General features: G+C 42.4%; 2 protein-coding genes across 3 annotated transcripts in view; one reads left to right on the top strand and one right to left on the bottom strand.

The window, feature by feature from the left end:
* The window catches only part of mtrex (Mtr4 exosome RNA helicase), a 119,316-nt gene extending 108,876 nt beyond the window's left edge, over window positions 1-10,440 (bottom strand). Inside the window, exon 1 of the mRNA XM_063042929.1 lies at window positions 10,333-10,440. Coding sequence (XP_062898999.1) covers window positions 10,333-10,427 — 95 coding nt within the window. The 5' untranslated portion in view covers window positions 10,428-10,440. The remainder of the gene's footprint in view (window positions 1-10,332) is intronic.
* A 2,192-nt stretch (window positions 10,441-12,632) lies between these two features.
* The window catches only part of dhx29 (DEAH (Asp-Glu-Ala-His) box polypeptide 29), an 85,196-nt gene continuing 79,163 nt past the window's right edge, over window positions 12,633-18,665 (top strand). For both annotated transcript variants that reach the window (XM_063042926.1, XM_063042927.1), the window contains exons 1-2: window positions 12,633-12,858; window positions 17,468-17,547. In XM_063042926.1, the coding sequence (XP_062898996.1) occupies window positions 12,702-12,858; window positions 17,468-17,547 (237 nt within the window). In that variant the 5' untranslated portion in view covers window positions 12,633-12,701. The remainder of the gene's footprint in view (window positions 12,859-17,467; window positions 17,548-18,665) is intronic.

Below are 18,665 nucleotides of genomic sequence, written 5' to 3'. Positions count from 1 at the left end.
CCGAAAGCTTTCCTTCCACCAAGGTTAAATTGACTGGCTTATCCTTATTCCCCCATTTCAATAAGGACTAGCAACTCTTCAGTCCTCTGCCACCAACTCCATATCCAAAGAGCTTTGGAAAATTATGGTCAGTGCACCTGCAATACTCTCAGAATCCAATTAGGCCTGCTTATTTACCTATTCTGAGTTCAGCTCTGTGCTGTCAATTTTTAATGTGCCCAGTATCTCAACTGTCTCCTTGTTCGCTATTTGGAAGCACCCTCCTCCCTAGTGAAGACAAAAGATGTAAACTACATTTTTTGGATGGCATCGATAGAGTAGACCAACAGTACCTTTTTAACAGGATTGAAATGTCCAATACCAGAGGGCATGCATTTACAGTCAGAAAGAGTAATTTCGAAGATGTGAGGGGCAAGTTTTTTTCTACACACACACTGAAAGTGGTGGGTGCCTGGAATGCACTCCTTAGTGTGATGGTACAGGCAGAAACATTAGGTACTTTAAAGAGACGTTTAGGAAGGCGTGAGGAAAATGTGAGGAAAATGGAAGGATATGGACATTGTGGACCAAAGCACATGCTGCTGTTCTGTACTGTTCTATATTCTATTCTTTCAATCCCTCTACACACTTCTTCTTCAAATACTACATATATGTCCATCCTGCACCACTGGATTTCCATTCATATGATAACTTTTTCTGAGACTCTTATTTTAGATTTTCAATTTCCTCTGATTCGTTTGTACTCAAACTGGGTCTCAATGGTATTTACAATCATTACATTGCCATAGACTATTGTCAAACAACTTTCTTTCCTTTATCATCCTCTATTATTTTGTCATCCAAGGAACTCTGGACTTTGCACTTCCTTTGCACCACATGAGAATGTGCATCAATTGTATCTGAACCATCTACAGTACTTTGTAAAAGTATTCAGCACCCAGAGCTTTTGAGTATTACAGCCAGGGATTTTGTTCAATTTAACTGAAAATTTTTATTTGTGAATCACATGCTCCTTTTTTCACAACTGAGCCCAAAAAATAGGGAAAACCGTAAAGCATGAAAAACTAAAAATTTAAAACTTGAAATGTCAGCAGTTCAAAATTATTCAGCCCCTTTGCTCAATGCTTAGTTGAATCATCGCAGCTATTACATCAAGCAGTCTTTTTGGATAAGTCTCTATTAGCTTTGCACAATGCAATGGAGACAGATTTTACCCATTGCAAAATTGCTCATGCTATGCCAGGTTAGTTGGGGAGTGGTAGTGCACAACAATCTTGAGGTCCTACCAGAGATGTTTGGATCAGGTCAAGGTCAGGTCTCTGACTGAGCTACTCAAGGATATCAATTTTCTTCATTTGAAGCCACTCCATGGTTGCTCTCTGGCAGTGTTCTTTGGGTCATTGTCCTGAGAAAGACGAACTTCCTCCCCAGTTTAAGCTTTCTGGTGGTGGAGATTGGCAGGTTTTTATTCAGAATTTCTCTGTATTTAGCAGCATTTATCTTCCCATCAAGCCTGGCCAGATTTCCAGTCCCTGCTGCTGAAAAGCATCTCCATAGCATGATGCTACCCAAACTATACTTTATAGTAGGGATGGTGTTACCTGGCTGATGTGTAGTATTAGATTTACACCACACATACCGTTTAATGCTGAGGCCAAAAAGTTCACTTTAGTTTCATCTGACCACAAGATCTTCTTCCAAATCTTTACAGTATCTTCTAAGCAACACTTCTTTTTTTTAAGCCAGGGCTTCTTCCTTACCATTCTTCCATAAATACCCCTTTTGTGCAAGGCCTTAAGAGATTGCGGAGACATGAATTTCATCTCCAGTTGTGGTCACAGACCTCTGCAGCTCACTCAATGACGGTTGGTGTCACTGACTTGTCTTTTGTCCTCATTTAGGTTTGGTCTATTGAAAATCTACCATACTGTTGGACCGTAAAGGGCGGGGGGGGGGGTCGATATTTGTTCTTATGAATTCATTAAATTTCTACATCCACAAATTGGGTGAATTGGTAAGGTAGTATACAGTATTGCACCCAAGGAAAGCTCGCCTCATAATTTTTGTTTTTAATTTTCAGTGAATTGTTGACACGGTTTGGAATTTTTTTTATTTGATTTGACATGATGCAGAATGCGTTGTAGATTAGCTCAAAAAATCCTACTTTAATATATTTAAAATTTAGAAAGTGAGACAATAAAATGTAAAATTATTTGGAGGGGAATACGTTTTCAAGACACTGTATTCCTCAAATTAGCCTACAGTTCTGCTACTTTTCCCCCTTGTCAACATTTTACCTGGGCCAAACCTACTTTTATCCCAATGAAATTTGCTTTACCTCAATTAATTATTTTTTACTTTGGAATGCTCCTCGTAACCTAAATCTGGTAATGTTTTGATCCCTTTCTTCCAAATGATCTCCATCTAAAACTTGCTACACTTTACCTATCTCATTACCCAAAATCAGATCTTGAATGCCTCATTCCTTGTCAGACCAGAAACACACTGCCCTAAAAGTTATGCTTTTACAAATGCTTCAACCTGCTTGTCTTTAACATTATTGATACCTGAGTTTACATTAGGAATAACTAAAGTCACCTATTATAAGAAACCTGTTTCATTATATCCCCCTCTCATTGGTGATACAAATAAATTACCCAGCAGTGTAACATTCCTACTAGCGTTTCTTAGCTTAATCGTATTTTATCTTCAAACTGTCTATGCCACCCACTTTTACCTCAGGATGCTCAAGTGAGAATGCTGTTCTTGGACTACAGTTCAGCATTCAACACCATAATTCCATCTAGGCTCAACAAGAAGCTGAGAGACCTCGGCCTTCACCCTGCCTTGTGCAGTTGGATCCTGGACTTCCTGTCAGATCGCCGGCAGGTGGTAAGAGTGGGCTCCCTCACCTCCAACCCTCTGACTCTCAACACAGGAGCCCCTCAGGTCTGCATACTAAGTCCCCTCTTTACTCCCTATATACCCATGACTGTGTCGCTACCCACAGCTCCAATCTGCTAATTAAATTTGCCGATACTATATTGACCTAATCTCAAACAATAACGAGGTGGCCTCCAGGGAAGAAGTTATCTCTCTGACACAGTGGTGTCAAGAAAACAACCTCTCCTTCAATGTCGCAAAAACAAAGGAGTTGGTTATGGACTACAAGAGGAATGGAGACAGGCTAACCCCTATTGACATCAATGGATCTGGGGTTAAAAGGGTAAACAGCTTTAAGTTCCTTGGCATCCACATCACCGAGGACCTCACGTGGTCTGTACACACCAGCTGTGTGGTGAAAAAGGCACAACAGAGCCTCTTTCACTTCCAGACGGCAGAGGAAGTTTGGTATGGGCCCTTAAATCATAAGAACTATCTACAGGGGCATAATTGAAAGCATCCTGATTGGCTGCATCACTGCATGGTATGGGAACTATACCTCTCTTAATCGCAGGACTCTGCAGAGCGTGGAGTGGGCAACCCAGCGCATCTGTAGTTGTGAACTTTCCATGATTCAGGACATTTACAAAGACAGGTGTGAAAAAGGGGCCCAAAGGATCTTTGGGGACCGAGTCACCCCAACCACCATCTATTCCAGCTGCTACCATCTGGGAAGTGGTACTGCAGCATAAAAGCCAGGACCAACAGGCTCCGGGACAGCTTCTTCCACCAGGCCATCAGACTGATTAACTAATGCTGATTTAAGTATATTTCTATGTTACATTGACTGTTCTATTTATTATTGTACATTTAGACGGAAACATAATGTAGAGAATTTTACTCATGTTTGTCAACTCAGTCAATTCAATTCAGAACTGTAATATTCTCATTAATCAATATTGTTACCTTTACTTACCTGTTTTTCGTGAGCACTTTGAAAACAGGAAAAATCAAAGCTCCATCAGCTCCTTTTTGAAGCACGTTTGTGTTCTTGTCACATCATATTCCCAGATGACTATCTGTGCTTGTTGCTCACTGACCTTGTTTACTAAATGTTACACATCCACAAACATACAGAGTAAATCAAATATCAGTTTTATCATTTCCTTTTTAACTGATCTCTGTAAAATTCTTTTGCTGTCAAAATCTAGTGTGAACTTCTACAAGGTTTTGTTGTGCCTTTTTGCCTTTAATTTTTATCATTTCTCTATAGCTCCAAGTTCACACCACCATTCTCTCTTGGTTAGACTCTAAATCATTTTGGTAATAGACTCATTTTCACAACTTCTACCACAAGACCACCATAACATAATTTTACACTGCATTTCCATCCATAAACATTTCAATTTCTCTATACTCTAACGAGACATCTGACTCCTGCACAAACCTATAATCCTATTTTTGCATGAATATACTAATAATTCCACGTTAATGAAAATCTGCCTTCAGATCACTGAAGTAAAACTGCTTTTTAAGAGGTCTGGTTACACCTGGCCAGCTGCGGAGATGACTAGAGCATGCAGTAATCAAGTTTGGTATCCGTAACAACAAACAAAAGAAAACCTGCAGATGCTGGATATCCATGCCACACTCGCAAAATGCTGGAGGAACTCAGCAGGTCAGGCAGCATCACTGAAGTAAAACATTTTGGTGTCCATAATGCCATGAAGGTGGAAAATAGATTTTCTTAATAATTTTTACTTTTTCGCCTCAAATTTGTCAGCTGACATTGTTTTCCATAGTGGTCTATTGATAGTACTATACGCCACAACACTGTACCAATCCAATCCTGCTTTCAGCTTGAAAATCGGATGGCAATTAAGGAATTATAATTAATGACTATAAAAGTGAGTAAACCAACACCACCTTCCTTTCATGTGGAGGTTGACAAAGCATAGGATGAAGTATGAACACAAAAGATTCTGCAGATACTGGAAATCCAGAAAAACACACACAAACTGCTGGAAGAACTCAGCAGGTAAAGCAGCATCTATGGAAATGAATAAACAGTCAACGTTTCAGGCCATGACCCCTCATCAGGGCTCAGGAGTGGATGAAATAGGATTTTGATTGTAAGATAATCGTGAATGAAGGCTAAATATGACATCTCTTAACAGAATATAGAACATTCTTCTATAAGTCAGTTTCAAAGCACAAAACTGGGTCTTTCAGCCCATCACATCCTTGCCAATCTTTTTGCCCAGCGAACTAACCTGTTTAGTCACATAGCGACCTGGGCTATTTAAGTATCTGTGCAAGTGCATCTAAGGTAATAGCTATATCAATTCCACCATCTCCTTTGGCAGCATGTTCCAGATAACTGTAAACCATACTTACCTTTCACATACCTTTAAAACTGCTATATCTTATTACCCTGAGCCCTCTTGTCTTTGATAACCCTACCATGAGGAAAAAGATTTGAGCATTCTAATAAACATAATCTTCTCACAGATCACCCCTCCGCCTCCTTCACTCCAGGTAAAACACACATCTGTAAATCTGTACAATGGCCTAACTCATGTTTTGTAAAGTTGCAATATAATGTCACTACTCTTATATTCTATAGGCGAGAATGCCATATGCCTTCTTCACCATCCTGTCCAGCTTTGCCACTACTTTCTATTGATTTGGACCCCAAGCTTTATACATCGACATTCCTTCAGGCCGTACCATTTACTGGATATGTGCTACCCCTACATCACTTCCCAAAGCAAAGCCGAGGAGACAGACGTCAGGCAGAGCCGTGGTAGTAGGGGACTCCACAGTGAGAGGTACTGAAAGGGGATTCTGCGGCAACAGGTGGGATTTAAGGATGGTGTGTTGCCTCCCTGGTGCCAGGATCTAGGACGTCACGGACCGATTGCAGGGCATCCTCAAGGGTGAAGGAGAACAGCTGGAAGTGGTGGTGCACATCAGCACAAACTGACGTCGAGAAGAGGAGGAAAGAAATTCTGCAGCGTGACTTCAGAGAACTCGAAAAAAGGCAGAAAAGCAGGACCTCCAGGGTGGTTATCTCCGGTTTGCTTCCAGTTCTTCGTGCTGGTGAGGGCAGGAGCAGAGAGATAGGGGATCTGAATGTGTGGCTGAGGAGCTGATGCAGGAAGCAGGGACTTAGATTCTAGACCACTGGGATCTGTTTTGGGGTAAGGGTGAATTGTACAAAAGGGACGGGTTGCACCTTAACAGACGGGGGACCAGCATTCTGGCAGGCAGGTTTGCCACTGCTACACGGGTGTGTTTAAACTAAGTAGTGGGGGGGAGGGGATGAACTGGAAATATAAGAATGGAGTTAAAGGGGAAGAGAGAATAAGGAAAGTTAAGAAAGACAACAGACTTAACGGGGCAGAAAGCTCAGGAAGGATCGGAGAGTCTGGCCAACTGCAATAGGAATCGATGTGAAAGGTGAGGGGAGTAATGGATTAAAAGTATTGTATATGAATGCACGAAGTATAAGAAATAAAGTGGATGAGCTTGAGGCTCAGTTGGAAATTGGCAAGTATGATGTGGGAATAACAGAGACATGGCTTCAAGTGGACAGGGCCTGGGAAATGAATATTCAAGGGTATACGTCCTATCGAAAGGACAGACTGATGGGCAGAGAGGGTGGGGTGGCTCTGTTGGTGAGGAATGATATTCAGTCCCTTGCAAGGGGCGATATACAATCAGGAGATGTAGAGTCAGTATGGATAGAACTGAGAAATTGTAAGGGCAAAAAGACCCTAATAGGAGTATAAGTATAAAGTATCTACAGGCTACCAAACAGTAGCCTGGATATAGGGTGCAAGTTGAATCAAGAGTTGGCATGTTGCAAAGGTAGTGCTACAGTTGTTATGGGGGATTTTAACATGCCGGTAGACTGGGAAAATCAGGTTGGTACTGGATCCCAAGAAAGGAAGTTTGTGGAGTGCTTCCGAGATGGATTCTTAGCGCAGCTTGCACTGGAGCCTACCAGGGGGAAGGCAATTCTAGATTCACTGTTGTGTAATGAGCCAGATTTGATAAGGGAACTCGAGGTAAAGGAGCCAGTAGGAGGTAGTGACCATAATATGATAAGTTTTAATCTACAATTTGAGAGGGAGAAGGGAAAATCGGAAGTGTCAGTATTGCAGTTGAACAAAGGGGACTATGGAGCGATGAGGGAGGAGCTGGCCAAAGTTGACTGGAAAGATACCCTAGCAGGGATGACAGTCGAACAACAATGTCAGGTATTTCTGGGAATAATACAGAAGGTGCATGATCAGTTCATTCCAAAGAGGAAGAAAGATTCTAAGGGGAGTAAGGGGCAACTGTGGCTGACAAGGGAAGTCAAGGACAGTATAAAAATAGAAGAGAAGAAGTTTAACATAGCAAAGATGAGTGGGAAGCCAGAGGATTGGGAAACTTTTAAAGAGCAACAGAGGATAACTAAAAAGGCAATACGGGGTGAAAAGATGAGATATGAAGGCAAGCTAGCCAAGAATATAAAGGAGGATAGTAAAAGCTTCTTTAGGTATGTGAAGAGGAAAAAATTAGTTAAGACCAAAGTTGGGCCCTTGAAGACAGAAACAGGTGAATTTATTATGGGGAACAAGGAAATGGCAGACGAGTTGAACAGGTACTTTGGATCTGTCTTCACTAGGGAAGACACAAATAATCTCCCAGATGTGATAGTGGCCGGAGGACCTAGGGTAACAGATGAACTGAAAGAGATTCACATTAGGCAGAAAATGGTGTTGGATAGACTGATGGGACTGAAGGCTGATAAATCCCCAGGGCCTGATGGTCTGCATCCCAGGGTACTTAAGGAGGTGGCTCTAGAAATCGTGGATGCATTGGTAATTATTTTCCAATGTTCTATAGATTCAGGATCAGTTCCTGAGGACTAGAGGGTACCTAAGAAAGGAGGAGAGAGAAAACAGGGACTAGTTAGCCTGACATCAGTGGTGGGGAAGATGCTGGAGTCAATTATAAAATTATAAAGGATGAAATAGTGGCACATTTGGATAGCAGTAACAGAATCGCTGCAAGTCAGCATGGATTTACGAAGGGAAATCAGGCTTGACTAATCTTCTGGAATTTTTTGAGGATGTAACTATGAAAATGGACAAGGGAGAGCCAGTGGATGTAGTGTACCTGGACTTTCAGAAAGCCTTTGATAGGGTCCCACATAGGAGATTAGTGGGCAAAATTAGAGCACATGGTATTTGGGATAGGGTACTGACATGGATAGAAAATTGGCTGGCAGACAGGAAACAAAGAGTAGGGATTAATGGGTCCCTTTCAGAATGGCAGGTGGTGACTAGTGGGGTACCGCAAGGCTTGGTGCTGGGATCGCAGCTATTTACAATCTATATTAATGATTTAGATGAAGGGATTAAAAGTAACATTAGCAAATTTGCAAATGACACAAAGCTGGGTGGCAGTGTGAAATGTGAGGAGGATGTTGAGATAATGCAGGGTGACTTGGACAGGCTGGGTGAGTGGACAGATGCATGGCAGATGCAGTTTAATGTGGATAAATGCGAGGTTATCCACTTTGGTGGCAAGAACAGGAAGGCAGATTACTATTTGAACGGTGTCAAGTTAGGAAAAGGGGAAGTACAACGAGATCTAGGTGTCCTAGATCTAGTCACCGAAAGTAAGCATGCAGGTACAGCAGGTAGTGAAGAAAGCTAATGGCACGCTGGCCTTCATAACAAGGGGAACTGAGTATAGGAGCAAAGAGGTCCTTCTGCAGCTGTACAGGGCCCTGGTGAGACCACACCTGGAGTATTGTATACAGTTTTGGTCTCCAAATTTGAGGAAGGACATTCTTGTTATTGAGGGAGTGCAGCAGAGGTTCACGAGGTTAATTCCTGGGATGGCAGGACTGTCATATGTTGAAAGATTGGAGCGACTGGGCTTGTATACACTGGAATTTAGAAGGATGAGAGGGGATCTGATTGAAACATGTAAGATTATTAAGGGATTGGACATGCTAGAGGCAGGAAACATGTTTCCGATGTTGGGGGAGTCCAGAACCAGAGGCCACAATTTGAGAATAAGGGGTAGGCCATTTAGAACGGAGTTGAGGAAAAACTTTTTCACCCAGAGAGTTGTGGATCTGTGGAATGCTCTGCCCCAGAAGGCAGTGGAGGCCAGTTCCCTGGATGCTTTCAAGAAAGAGTTAGATAGAGCTCTTAAAGATAGCGGATTCAAGGGATATGGGGAGAAGGCAGGAACGGGGTACTGATTGTGGATGATCAGCCATGATCACAGTGAATGGTGTTGCTGGCTCGAAGGGCCGAATGGCCTACTCCTGCACCTATTGTCTATTGTTTATTGTGAAATTACATCACATCACACCTGCAAGGTATAAATTACATCTGCCAATTCTTAGCCAAGCTTTTTAACTGATCTGTATCCTGCTGTAAACTGAGACAACCTTTCTCGCTATACACAAGACTGCCAATATATGGATGATTATCAGACTTACAAATTATTCTTCCTACATTCAGTACCAAGCTGCTAACATAAAACACAAACATTGAAGGTCACAACAGCAGTCTTCATGATATACCACTAGTCACAGACATCCGACCAAAAAAAATCTTCAACTATTACTCTCTACTTCCTATCACCAAGACAATGTTGGATCCAAATAACCAGCTCACCCTGGACTCCATGTGGGTTAACTCTCAAGAAGCCAATCACACAGGGCGTTGTCAAATGCAAGCTGCAGTTAACAGTGAAACACTGACTGCTGTGCCTTCATCGATTGCCTTAGTTACCTCCTCAAATTTGCAATTCGTAAGCCAAGATTTACCCCCACCCCACACACACAACCACATTAAGTTTCCCGAATTAGTCCTTGCCTTTTCAAAAACACACGTTGTTGTCTTTACTCTTCTGCAATAATGTCCTTCCCACGGATGCAGGGGTCATCAGTTTCTAGAAATCTGGCGTATATTCACTGCCTTTCTTAAACAAGCTCTCCTCCAGTAATCTGGTACCGTGTCTGCAGCTAAGAGCTATGTAAAAATCTTCATCAGGGCTTTCCTTGTTAATATATTAACATAATTATGTAAGATTCCCCTCAATCTAACCTGCCATAGATAACTCATGGTCACTATATACAACCCTGGTTTCCTTCTTAGTTACTGTCTCACACCCTCATTATTCAACGCCCTCGCTTGTTATACATGCAATTGAAAAGAAAACATGTGAGCATATAGGACGCATGCACTATAAAAGACCGATTGCAATGCAGCATCTAGCATGTTTATTCCTCCACATTCCACCAGAAACCTTAATCACATGGTGACCCTGCTGCCGTCATCCAACTACTAATCACGACCCAGGTTTACAACTGACTTCACACGCGCTGCAACACCTGTGGCAACATCAATACCAGCAGCGAGTCTTACTTACCTGGGGTTCCCTCCACCACCATCCCCTCCTTTGTTTTTTTTCGACGAATCTTCCTCGAACACGCTGAACAGATCATCCCCAAATGCATCCGCCATCTCTCCCGGTAGACCCACAAGTCCCACAATCCTTTGAGGCCAGAATGGTGGCTGAGAAGAAACAAAATAAACTGCGCATTCTGACTTCCGGCTGAAAATTCAGTGACCAAACTATTCCTCGAAGCCAGTTGTACAGATGCTGAAATCTTTCAATGAAATAAAGAGCCGTACATGTTAAGGCGCAGAAGACCATTCGGTCTATTGAATCCATTATGATCCCCATCTAACCAAAGATTTACGAACAAAAGAAGATCTGCAGATGTTGGAAATCCAATCTGTAAACCAGAGATTTATACTGGTTTGGCATAACCTTCCTGCTTTTATACCCATTACTGAAGCCTCATGTTATACCTGCAAATTGCCCTTTCTTAAATTTTGCCACCTGAAATAATCTATTAAATTCTACCTGCTAGTTTACTTCATATATAGAAATACATAATTTTTGAAAAGCACTGACCACTGAAGAACAACAATGCCTATGATCTTCATATCTGAAGCCTCAACTTCAACACACAACATGCTGGGGGAACTCAGCAGGTCAGATAGCATCTATAGAGAGGAGTAAAGGGTTGTTGTTTTTAGCTGAGACCCTTCATAAGAACTGAAAAGGAAGGGGTTAAAAGTCTGAATAGGAATTTGGAGGAATGGGAAGGAGTACCAGCTGGCAGGTGACATGTAAGATCAGAGGAGGAGGAAGGTGGGTGGGATGCAGTTGGGAAATTATAGTTGGAAGAAGGGATCTAGTAGGAGAGGACAGTGAATTATGGAATGAAAAAAAGCAGGAGGGGAAGTAGAGGAAGGCAATGGACTGGTGAGAAGAGATGAGAGGGTTACCTGAACGGGGAATGGAAAAAGATAGAACAGAGAAAGGGATTCAGGGGAGTAATTACACAAGTCAGAGAAATTCATGTTCATGCCATCAGGTTGGACGCTACCAAGACAGAATATGAGTTTGGCATCATCTTGAAAGTAGGGGAGAGCATGGACAGACATGTCAACATGGGAATGGAAAGACAGATTGAAATGAGAAGATTCCTTCTTCAGGCCTCGGCCTCTTTTTTGTTAAGCTATCTCTAATGTGATATTTGTCAAATGTACACTCATTGCATTCTCTCCTGCCATCTCTAATACTTCATCAAGAAGTTTATTACATTCATCAACACAATGTCTTTTACATTCTGACCTTTCTTGATTCACCCAAACTTCTCAAAATGTTTTTTTTCCCAATTTAAAGTACCTTATTCCCCATTCTTGTATTCCTTTCTAAGCATATGTCATCTCTAAGCTGTTTATTATTTACATGCCACTAAAGACTTTTGTGATTTCCTTTTAAAGGAAAAAAATAAAAGAATGTGTGTCTGGTATTTAATTAATTACAAACAAGAGAAAATCTGGTAATCCCCCTTTTTTTCCTTCCATGGCTTTCTGTCTCTTTCACCAATCAATTTCCCAGCTCTTTACTCCATCCTTCCCCCTCCAGGTTTCACCTATCACCTTGTGTTTCGCTTTTCCCTCCCCCTTCCTTTTAAATCTACTCCCTAGCTTTTTTTGTCCTCTGGTCCACCGAAGGGTTTCTGCCCTAATAGGTCAACTGTAGTCTTTTCCTAGATGCTGCCTGGCCTGCTGAATTTCTCCAGCATTTTGTGTGTGTTGCTCTATTATTTAATTGTTAGCATTATTAAATTTTTGCTTGTAATATCCCATTGTTGCAAGGTCTGTAATTTTATTATGCTATAATCTTTATGTGATTCTGTTATATTCAGTGTGTGTTTACTTGGGTCTGTATGGTTGAGACTAGTAAGGGCAGAATGTCATCCATATTCTAAAATGTAATCTCAGCCCGAAACGTCGACTTTTCCATATTCTTTCCCACAGATGTTATCTGGCCTGCTGAGTTCCTCCAGCATTTTGTGCGTGTTGCTTGGAGTATCAGCATCCGCAGGTTTTCTCGTTTTAAATATAATTACTATGTTGTACACATTCTGGAAGCAAAGGCTTTTCCAGTGACCCGGCATATTTCCAAGCTTGCAATCCAGCGACCAGAAGGCATTAGTCCATCACGTTAATTGGCAGGGGTGTAGGAAATAATTGACACCGCGCGTGATCAATCCGGGGACGCTGCGGTCCGGCGCGTGTTGCGGAGCGGAGCGGACCGGACCCGTGACGTCGGCACCTGCGCATGCGTACGGCGGCCGCAGGCTTTGTTCGGTGTTGGTGCCACGGAGAGTGCGGGGCGGGCGCCGGCGGTCGCGGCTGACGGAGGGAAGGCGGCGAATGGGGGGGAAGAAGAAGAGGCGAAATGAGGCGGTGGTGTCGGCGGCTGCTCGGGTCCAGCGGCCGGAGACGGCTCAGCCAGTTACTAATGGGAAAACCCAGAACTCTCGGCCAACTGTCGCCAAGCCGGCTACCAAGGAGAATAAAGTTAAAGCAGGTACGGTACATACAGCGAAGGAGCGGGCACCGTCCTTGGGACAGCGCGTTAGAGATCGTTGGTTGCTGAAGTGCCCGGGGCTAATGATGGAACAGGCCCAGTCGGGAAATCTTGCTCAGCTTGAAGAGTGGGAAATGCCTGCCAGTGCAGCAGGCGTTTCGCCGGCTTCCTGTGAAGTAACTGGTGAGGCTGTCTCCTCACCTAGGATCGTTGTGAAGGAAGCAAATGGTGAATGATTTTTATGGCCGAGAGATTGGGATATAAACGTAAGGAAATCTTGCAACGGGAGAGCAGTATGGTGCTCTATCAATATCATAAGCCATTAATCAGACAAACCGTTTAAAGAAGTTTAATTGCTGTTGGTGGTAAGTAGGCTGTATTTGACAACAGCATCATAAAGTCTATTAATTGGGTCTACTACCTTGAAAGTATTGCAAATCACCACCACAAGGGAGTATGCTGCTCTTTCTGATTCACAGCCTGCTAGATTGGGTTAATGAGCATAACCTTGTTAATAGTTATATTACCTTGAAAATGCTGTCTATGTATGTCCTTCCCATATCCTCTATGTGCACACAACCCCTACAAAAAAGTCAATGAAATAGGGTTTTGAGATCTCACCAGGAGTAGAGAAAACCAATGGTTAGCAGCATGAAGATGTAAAATATGAACAGGAGATTCTGCAAATGTTGGAAATACTGAGCAACACTCACCAAATGCTGGAGGACTCAGCAGGTTAGGCAGCATCTAGGGCAGGGGTTCCCTACCCTTTTTTATGCCATGGACTCCTGCTAGTAATCTGAGGGGGTCTGTGGACCCCAGGTTGGGAACCCCTGATATAGGGAGAGGAATGAACCCAGTCGCTGTTTCAGGCTGGGACCTTTCATCAGTCTGGAAAGGAAGAGGGAAGAAGCTAGTGTAAGAAAGTGGGGACAAGGAGAAGTACAAGCTGGCAGTGATAGGTGAAACCAGTTAAAGGGGGGTGTGGGTGGCTAGGGGAGGGGAGATGAAGTGAGAAGCTGAGAGGTGATAGGCAGTCGAGGTAAAGGGCTGAAGAGGAAATGTGATAGACTTGAGTAGACCATGAGACAAAGGGAAAGAGGAGGGTCACAGAAGGAGGTGATAGGCAGGTGAGAGGTGAAGTGATGAGAAGGGAGCCAGAATGGGGAATAGAAAAAGAGAGAATTGGGAGATGGGAGAAATAGCCAGAATTTGGAGAAATCGATGTTCTTTTGTCATATTGGAAGCTACCTAGATGGAATGTGAGTTGTTGCTCCTCCAACCTGTGATGGCCTCATCGTGGCAGCAGGGGAGGCCATGGAATGACATGTTGAAATGGGAATAGAAAGAAGAATTAAAATGAGTTGCCACTGGGGAAAACACACCTACCACCATGGGTGGTAGGTGAGGATGAGGGGAACTCTGTCCCGGTTATGGTGGCGCGAAGATTGAGTGAGGGCAGTAGCTTAGAAAGAGAAACATCTTGGTATCACCATAAGAGCTTACTGTAGTTAATTTGATAATTAACCAAGCTCTTGTGATGAATCTTTTTATGGGGGTTGGAACTTTATAGCATGCAATGCAAAATTGAGAAAGGTGTACTACTTGAAGGAAAACTTGCCATTTTTGGTGTTCTCATAAGCCTTCTACCCCTTATCCTTCTGGATAATAGAGACTACAAGGTTGCTAGTGAGTTAGCAGCTCTTTTAATAATGTCAGTGAATGTGGTTTTCTTAATAATATGTTGAATGTTGGAGCTGTACTCATCCGGGAGAGTGAAGAATACTAAATTGTCTTTTAAGTTGTGCCATGGTGGCAGAAAGGTTTTGGAGTCAGGTTGTGAATCATCCATGATGAAATACTTCAGCCTCTAACCTAAACTTTTACATGGTTGTGCTAAGTAATTAAATTTCTCATAATAGTCATCCCCCACTCCATACCCAGATTTAGGTGATGTTTGGCTGTGATAACTAATCCCTGCAGGTGGGGTTATAATCCCCTGTTTGCAGTGGTCATTGTCAGGAATTTCTGTAATATAATGTACAAGTTGCAGACTAAATGCTGTCCAGCTTTACAGCACAGGACCCCTCATATTTGAGAAGCAAAGAATAGGACTGCACATTAGCCAATCTTTAGTGAGCGTTCCCACAGCTGACTGATGGAAGATGTTTCTATCTTTAACTTTTCACCTTTGACCTGTTAGTGGAGAACGTTCTACAATGGTGCATCCTAAGTAGTTATTTACTTGGCATCTGACCAGTCTTTGCAGACTTAATTTAAGAATTAAATCAGGAGGGCGAAAAGAAGGCATGTGGTTACTGGAGCATCAAGGTGAAGGAGAACTCCAAAGAGTTCTACAGATACTTTAAGAGAAAAAGCACAGCTAGGGATAAAATTGATCCTTTTGAAGATCATATTGGACATCTATACAGAAGGGCAAAAGAGATGGGAGAGATCTTAAATGGATTTTTTTTTGTATCTGTATTTTGCTCGGGAGATGTGTTGGCTGTCCATCGTTTCCAAAAATGACGTAACCTGTGTGGGAGGAGCTTTATAGTGGAAAAATCCATTGCACTAGGGTAGTTCCACTCTCCAGACCTCAAAAATCTTGGTCCAAGGATACGAAAAATCACCATGACTGGAAATTACCTTGGCTGCAGTGGATAGCCATGACGCCTTCTGTGCCTAGTCATGCCATTTGCTCTCTATGAAGCATTGTAGCACCACCTTGGCCGTTGGATCTTGTAGTTGATTTTATCCGCCTAGTCCGTTGGAAGTGGCTTTGCATGCTGGGATAGGCACATCCCTATCTCACTGGGTTTGGAGGTTCCTGGCTACCATTACCTGGTTTAGCCCACCTATTGAAGTGGTGTACTGTGGTGTGGCCGCTGTTGCATGCAAACAGTTACTTGGAGCCACAGGTGAGAGCTGGGTGGCAGGTGGATGAGCTACCCCTGGGCGGAGCACAACTAATCTGCCACCAGAGGTGCTACCCCTCCCTGGATACCCCGTACACTCAGGAAGTAGACAAAGTCTATAGAAGCGAGGTCATGGACCGTATACAGATTATGGAGGGGGTGTTTGCTGCCTTGAGGAAAATTAGGGTGGATAAATCCTCTAGGGGTGACAAAGTGTTCCTTCGGACCTTGTGGAAGGTGAGTGCAAAAATTGCAGCGGCCCTAGCAGAGATTTTTAAGTAAATTTAGTCGTTGATGAAGTGCTGGAGGATTGGAGGATAGCTATTTAAGAAAGGTTCTAAAAATAAGCTGGAAAATTGTATGCCGGTGAGCCTGAGATTAATAGTGGGTAAGTTATTATTGGAAGGTATTCCAAGGGACTAGATTTATAAGTATTCAGATAGACAGGGACTGATTAGGGATGGTCAATGTGGCTTTGTACATGGTAGGTCATATCTAACCAACCTTATAGAATTTTTCAAGGAAGTTACTAGGAAAGTTGATGAGGACAAGGCAGTCGATGTTGTCTACATAGACTTTAGCAAGGCCTTTGACAAAGTCCCACATGGAGATTGGTCAAGGAGGTTCAGTCGCTTAGCATTCAGGATGAGATAGTAAATTAAATTAGACATCTGCTTTACGGGAGAAGCCAGAGAGTGGTAGTAGACTAGTAGTGACTAGTGGGGTGCTGCAGGGTTTGGTGTTGGATCTATTATTGTTTGTGAATTCGTTCTAGATGATGTAGTAAACTGGTTCAGCAAATTTGCAGATGACACCAGGGTTGGACATGTAGTAGACAGCAAGGAAGGCTATCAGAGTTCACAGTGGGACCTGGACCAGCTGAAAACATGGGCTGAAGAATGGCATACGGAATTTAATGCAGACAAGTGCGAGGTGTTGCACTTAGAGAGGACCATTGAGGGTAGGACATGAATTTGTGAGTAGGACACTGAGGAGTGCCGTGGAACAGAGGGATTTGAAGATGCGGATCCATAATTATTTTTAAATGATGCCGCCGATAGGGCTGTAAAGAGCTTTCGGCACATTGGACTTCATAAAGTAAAGTATTGAGTACAGGTGCTGGGTTGTTGAAGTTGTATAAAGTGTTGGTGAGGGTTAATTTGCAGTATTGTGCCCAGTTCTGGTCACCTACCTACAGGAAGGATATCAATAAAATTGAAAGAGTTCAGAGAAATTTACAAGGATGTTGCATGGACTTTAGGATATGTGTTATAAGGAAATAATAGGTTAGGACTTAGAGAGTAGGAGAATGAGTGGGGGATTTGGTAGAGGTATACAAAATTATGAGAGGTATAGATAGAGTTAATGCAAGCAGGCATTTTCCACTGGGGTCATGGGTTAAGGGTAAAAGGTGAAATGTTTAAGGGGAACATGAGGTGGAACTTCTTCACTCAGAGGATGGTGAAAATGTGGAACAAGCTGCCAGAAGTGGTGTATGTGGGTTTGATTTCAACATTTAAGAGACATTTTGGATAGGTACATGGATTGGAGCACTATGGAGAGCAATGATCCGCGTGCGGGCCAATGGGACTGGGCAGAATAATAGTTTGGCTCGGGCTGGATAGGCCAAAGAGCCTGTTTCTATGGTGTATTACTCAATGACTCTTAATTTTTAATCTTCTTTTCCTTAGGTCCGAAAACATATAGTTTTGGTGCATCCTCCTTAAATGAACTTAGTGCTGCTGGAAATTTGGACAGATCCATCCTTAAGGTGACAATAGTAATATTTTTGAAAATAATGTAGAAATGTTTTCCTTGGTTGCATGGAATATACTTCTTGATGTGCTTCGACGGAACCAAGTTTCTGAAATGAAGTACCATGCTGTTTTTTACTCATTTATTACATGTTCGCAAGACAAAAAATGTTTTTACTGCTTGAGTAGAATAAATTCCTCTAGATCTGAAATAGAATTACAGAATAAACCCTGCTTCTATGCTGTTTCCTTTGAACATTCTTCTAAAGTGGGAAAATGTAAATAGCTTATATTCATTCCAGAATGGATAAAATTTGCATTCATAAATTCATAAATGATGGTATAAACATCCATGGTGTTGTGATTTATTCATTTCCTGTGTTTCAGTGATATCTCACTTGTGATACAAGCATGCTAATATAATTATTACAAATAAACTTGGGCTTCCAGCCAGTTTCAGGTATCGATTTTTAACAAAAGTTTCGATGACAAACTCTGCCATCTTCATCAGGGATGATGCCTGGGCATGTCTAGTCCGGTGGTGTTTATACCCCCATAATCTGTCCCTCCTGATTGGTTAATCCTCAGCCGATCAGGTTTCTGCTGTCCCACCATGTCTATAATTAAATTCTAGTTCTTAGAGTGAGACCTTCATCTTTGTTTAAATTGCTATATTGCAATGGCCATAGGAGTGACTTCGGCACAAAGCTATTGTACCACGTCAAAGGCTTTTGGGACCTCCTGGTGAAGAAAGCTTTGAAATAAAACTAGAGGAAAAGAATGTTAACAAAGACAAAGGTCTTGCTTTAAATAAGAACTGGAATGTGATTGTTAACAAGGTGTGACAGCGGAAACCTGATTAGATGAGGACTAACCAATCAGGAGGGACGGACAGTTGGGGGAATAAATACCACCAGACTAGACGTCATCCCTGATCAAGATGGCAGAGTTTGTCATCGAAACATTGGTTAAAATCGATATCTGCACCTAGCTGGAAGCCCAAGAGCAGTTTATTTGTCAAATACACCGAGAAAGCACTAGATCCTTTTTCAATATAATTATTATTAGCAGTTGCCACAAGAAATGAATGTACTCTGTAATAAATGAAAATTGGATTTAAAATTTAGCATGATAA

This window comes from Mobula hypostoma, chromosome 3 (assembly GCF_963921235.1).
Source record: "Mobula hypostoma chromosome 3, sMobHyp1.1, whole genome shotgun sequence".
Lineage (NCBI taxonomy): Eukaryota > Metazoa > Chordata > Chondrichthyes > Myliobatiformes > Myliobatidae > Mobula > Mobula hypostoma.
This window is presented reverse-complemented; position numbering and strand designations above follow the sequence as displayed.